We start from the raw sequence: 3546 nt of genomic DNA on the forward strand, positions 1-3546 counted from the left end.
CACACCTGCACGCCTGTTCCACTCTTCGTTTTCCGAATGCCAGGAAGTATTCTTGCCTAGCTTCTGAAGCAAGTGACTCGGAAGACATGTGCTACCAAGCAAGCGTACTCAACATTGAGAAACACCCCATGAGCAAAGCAAACTTCAATGTTGAAAAATATTAACTTTAAAGACTGTTCTCCACTATCCTGATCTGCTTGACATTAATGTGGGAAGCATTATGTAAATAAAATAATGTAAATTACGACTTTTAAAATGTATTCATACAATATTTGCCTTAGCACTTTTGAGACCTTTACATTTTTTTTGAACACAATCAAAACCAAAGAAAGGCTTATTTATTTAGGCTACATGAATTCAACACCTTTAAAGACCGCCCTAACTTGACAACATCGTGTAGCCACTCAATACCTGATGTATTGTCTATGTTACTCTAAATGGCATCATAAATTGCTAAATGAACATTCAGCTGTATTGAAGAAGACTTCAAACTAGAGATTGACACAAAAAAACTTGTCAGGAAAATGTTTTCTGAGATGATAAATCCAGTGAGAAGTTGGGTGATTTTTCTCGTAGTCTTCCATACAGTCTGAGTTGTTTTTGCAACCAATGGAGTCGCCCCCTGCTGGCTATTATACAAAATGCAGGTTTAAGACACATCCACATAGCATTACCTTTCCAGACCTGGATATTTTTGCTTGATATGAAAACAGTTTTTTTAAATGTGTTGAATATGCACAACGTCTTACTGAGGAAGTAGTTCTGTCCCAGGGGCAGGAAGTGGTCCGGCACCACCAGTCCGTCAGCGCCCTGCAGGAACCACATGGTCGTGCCGTTCAAAATGGAGGAACGGAGGAAACCGTCTTCATTCACACGCCACAGAACTGGAGCTCCACTGGCGTTCACCACCACCCTGGAGGGGGAGAAAAAAAAGCAGGGGAGGGAGGGATGAAGAGAGGACATTCAGGAGAATCACAAAGAAAATCTTAACATTGTGGGCTTTTGTAAAGTTTAGCCAGGGCCGTCATGCAGACTGTGTGGGGCTTCACCTTGCGGAGGGTGCCTCAACTGAGCCGAAAATGCGCTTATGCAGTGCAATTAGTGTGGCGCGGCACGGTTTTGCCGCTGCGAGGCTCCACTAGCACCCCCCGTCGACGCTCGCGAAACAGAGGGCCTCATCATATAACTTTGCGTGGGGCCTCATGTTGGCCAGGGACGGCCCTGAGTCTAGCCCAAATTATAAATTCAGAACAGTCAGAACAGTTGTCATGATCTCTTTTCACTTGGTGACAGTGAAACAGCAAGATAATTATTGATGGACAATCCATGATTCATGATTATTGTGGACAAAAAATAATTTCCAATAATGGTATTATCATCATATCTATGGAACATTTTAAAGGACACGTTTATCGCTAATTACTTGACAAACTTTGACCTTATTTATTGTGCATTTTGTGTTTTTTTGAGAATGTATTAAACTTAAAATACTGATGTTAGGATGTGGAAAGATATCCAGTAAAAAATGTTCCCAACAACTGCCAACACAATATTATCATATGTATATCATTACAATTATATCAGTATTTCCTAATTTAAATATCAACTTTTTCATAAAAACTGGAATATCGCAACCCCTTTACTTACAATATTCACTGTTTAAATAATGGATATTATCAGAAAAATGCGTAAAATATTAGGACAGCTTCAAACTGCACCAATATTATATCGGGAGCATCACCTTGCTAGGCATCTCAAACATGAATTAAAGGTCAACAACACTTTATCCTGTGTTTGAACCGAGGCGGATGATTTAAGGACGCTCCTCCAGTTTGCCCAACAAGGCATTATGGGTAAGGGGTTGTGAGTAATGGCTGTCAGTGTCTGGACTCAGTGGGGGGGGATATTACTTCCTGTGGAAACACTTTGACCCTGATGAACACGAGTTGTGAAATACAGCCAGTGTGTCGGAGCCTATCATCCATCAGGAGCTCAGTACAAAATATAGTGGTTGACTGATATGAGAGCAGGGGGCTGACGGCCGATATATAATGCTGGTATTTTGTTGTTGACTTTTAATAATTAATGTTATTATTATTACTATTAAGAGATACAAAATTGCTTCATCTGACTTAAATGTATTTGTACCTTTTCTAAATGTATATGTATTAACAAAATAAAAGTACATAGCTAGACAAACAACTACTCTGCAAACAAATTCATAATAATTCACGTTTTACTGAAGCAGCTATGTACACCTTAATGCTCCTCCTGAGATGAACCCTTTTTATTCCAGGCACTACATGAGTTTTCTTCTAGCACCAACCCTCAGGCTATCGAGGGATGATTAAGGGCATGATCTCATAATATTGTAATATATCGTCTTTAAAACTTGACATGTCTAAATCAAGAAATAATGCTAATTCCAAATAAGTAATCCTAACAGCCGAACTGGTCTCATTTGTTTTCTATCTGGATGTGTGAGAGGATCGCGGAGAGAAAAGGGCGCTCTTGAGGAGGCGTAGCGCTGCATCTGTAAACATGTGAGCCGAGCAGCCGGCCCCCTGCTGGGCCCCGAGGAGGAGAAGAACAATGAGGGCCATGTTTCTGCCAGAGACACTGAGATCCAATATCTGCCATCCCGCCGAGCAGACTTAAAACACGAAGCCGAGTCACCGCTCTCACAGCCGAGAGGCAGCCGGGTGGTGAGAGAGAGAAGTTTTTATATTAGTACTTTGAATTGCTCTTTTTATTTAAAGATCACCTATTATGCAAATTCCACTTGTTCATGTCTCTTCTACATCAACATGTGTCCCCTCTTCTTCATGTCTCTTCTACATCAACATGTGTCCCCTCTTCTTCATGTCTCCTCTACATCAACATGTGTCCCCTCTTCTTCATGTCTCTTCTACATCAACATGTGTCCCCTCTTCTTCANACACACACACACACACACACACACACACACACACACACACACACACGCGGGTTCTTTCAAGGCTATACAAAGTAGGAAGCAGTATCCGACCATTTAAGTTATTTAAAGGTCACCTATTATGCAAAATCCACTTGTCCATGTCTCTTCTACTTCAACATGTGTCCCCTCTTCTTCATGTCTCTTCTACATCAACATGTGTCCCCTCTTCTTCATGTCTCTTCTACATCAACATGTGTCCCCTCTTCTTCATGTCTCTTCTACATCAACATGTGTCCCCTCTTCTCCATGTCTCTTCTACATCAACATGTGTCCCCTCTTCTCCATGTCTCTTCTACATCAACATGTGTCCCCTCTTCTTCATGTCTCTTCTACATCAACATGTGTCCCCTCTTCTTCATGTCTCTTCTACATCACCATGTGTCCCCTCTTCTTCATGTCTCTTCTACATCACCATGTGTCCCCTCTTCTTCATGTCTCTTCTACATCAACATGTGTTCCCTCTTCTTCATGTCTCTTCTACATCAACACGTGTCCCCTCTTCTTCACGTCTCTTCTACATCAACACGTGTCGCTTCTCCTCTTCTCTGTCTCTCTACATCACATGGGCC

General features: G+C 41.6%; 1 protein-coding gene across 1 annotated transcript in view; it reads right to left on the bottom strand.

Annotated features, from left to right (window-relative positions):
* Nucleotides 1–3546, bottom strand: part of LOC104965378 (delta and Notch-like epidermal growth factor-related receptor) — a 41497-nt gene that overhangs the window by 34257 nt on the left and 3694 nt on the right. Inside the window, exon 2 of the mRNA XM_010794334.1 lies at nt 750–913. Within this exon, the coding sequence (XP_010792636.1) occupies nt 750–913 (164 nt within the window). The remainder of the gene's footprint in view (nt 1–749; nt 914–3546) is intronic.

The sequence above is a fragment of the Notothenia coriiceps genome, unplaced genomic scaffold (assembly GCF_000735185.1).
Source record: "Notothenia coriiceps isolate Sejong01 unplaced genomic scaffold, NC01 NC01_scaffold00037244, whole genome shotgun sequence".
In the NCBI taxonomy this organism is placed as follows: Eukaryota; Metazoa; Chordata; class Actinopteri; order Perciformes; family Nototheniidae; genus Notothenia; species Notothenia coriiceps.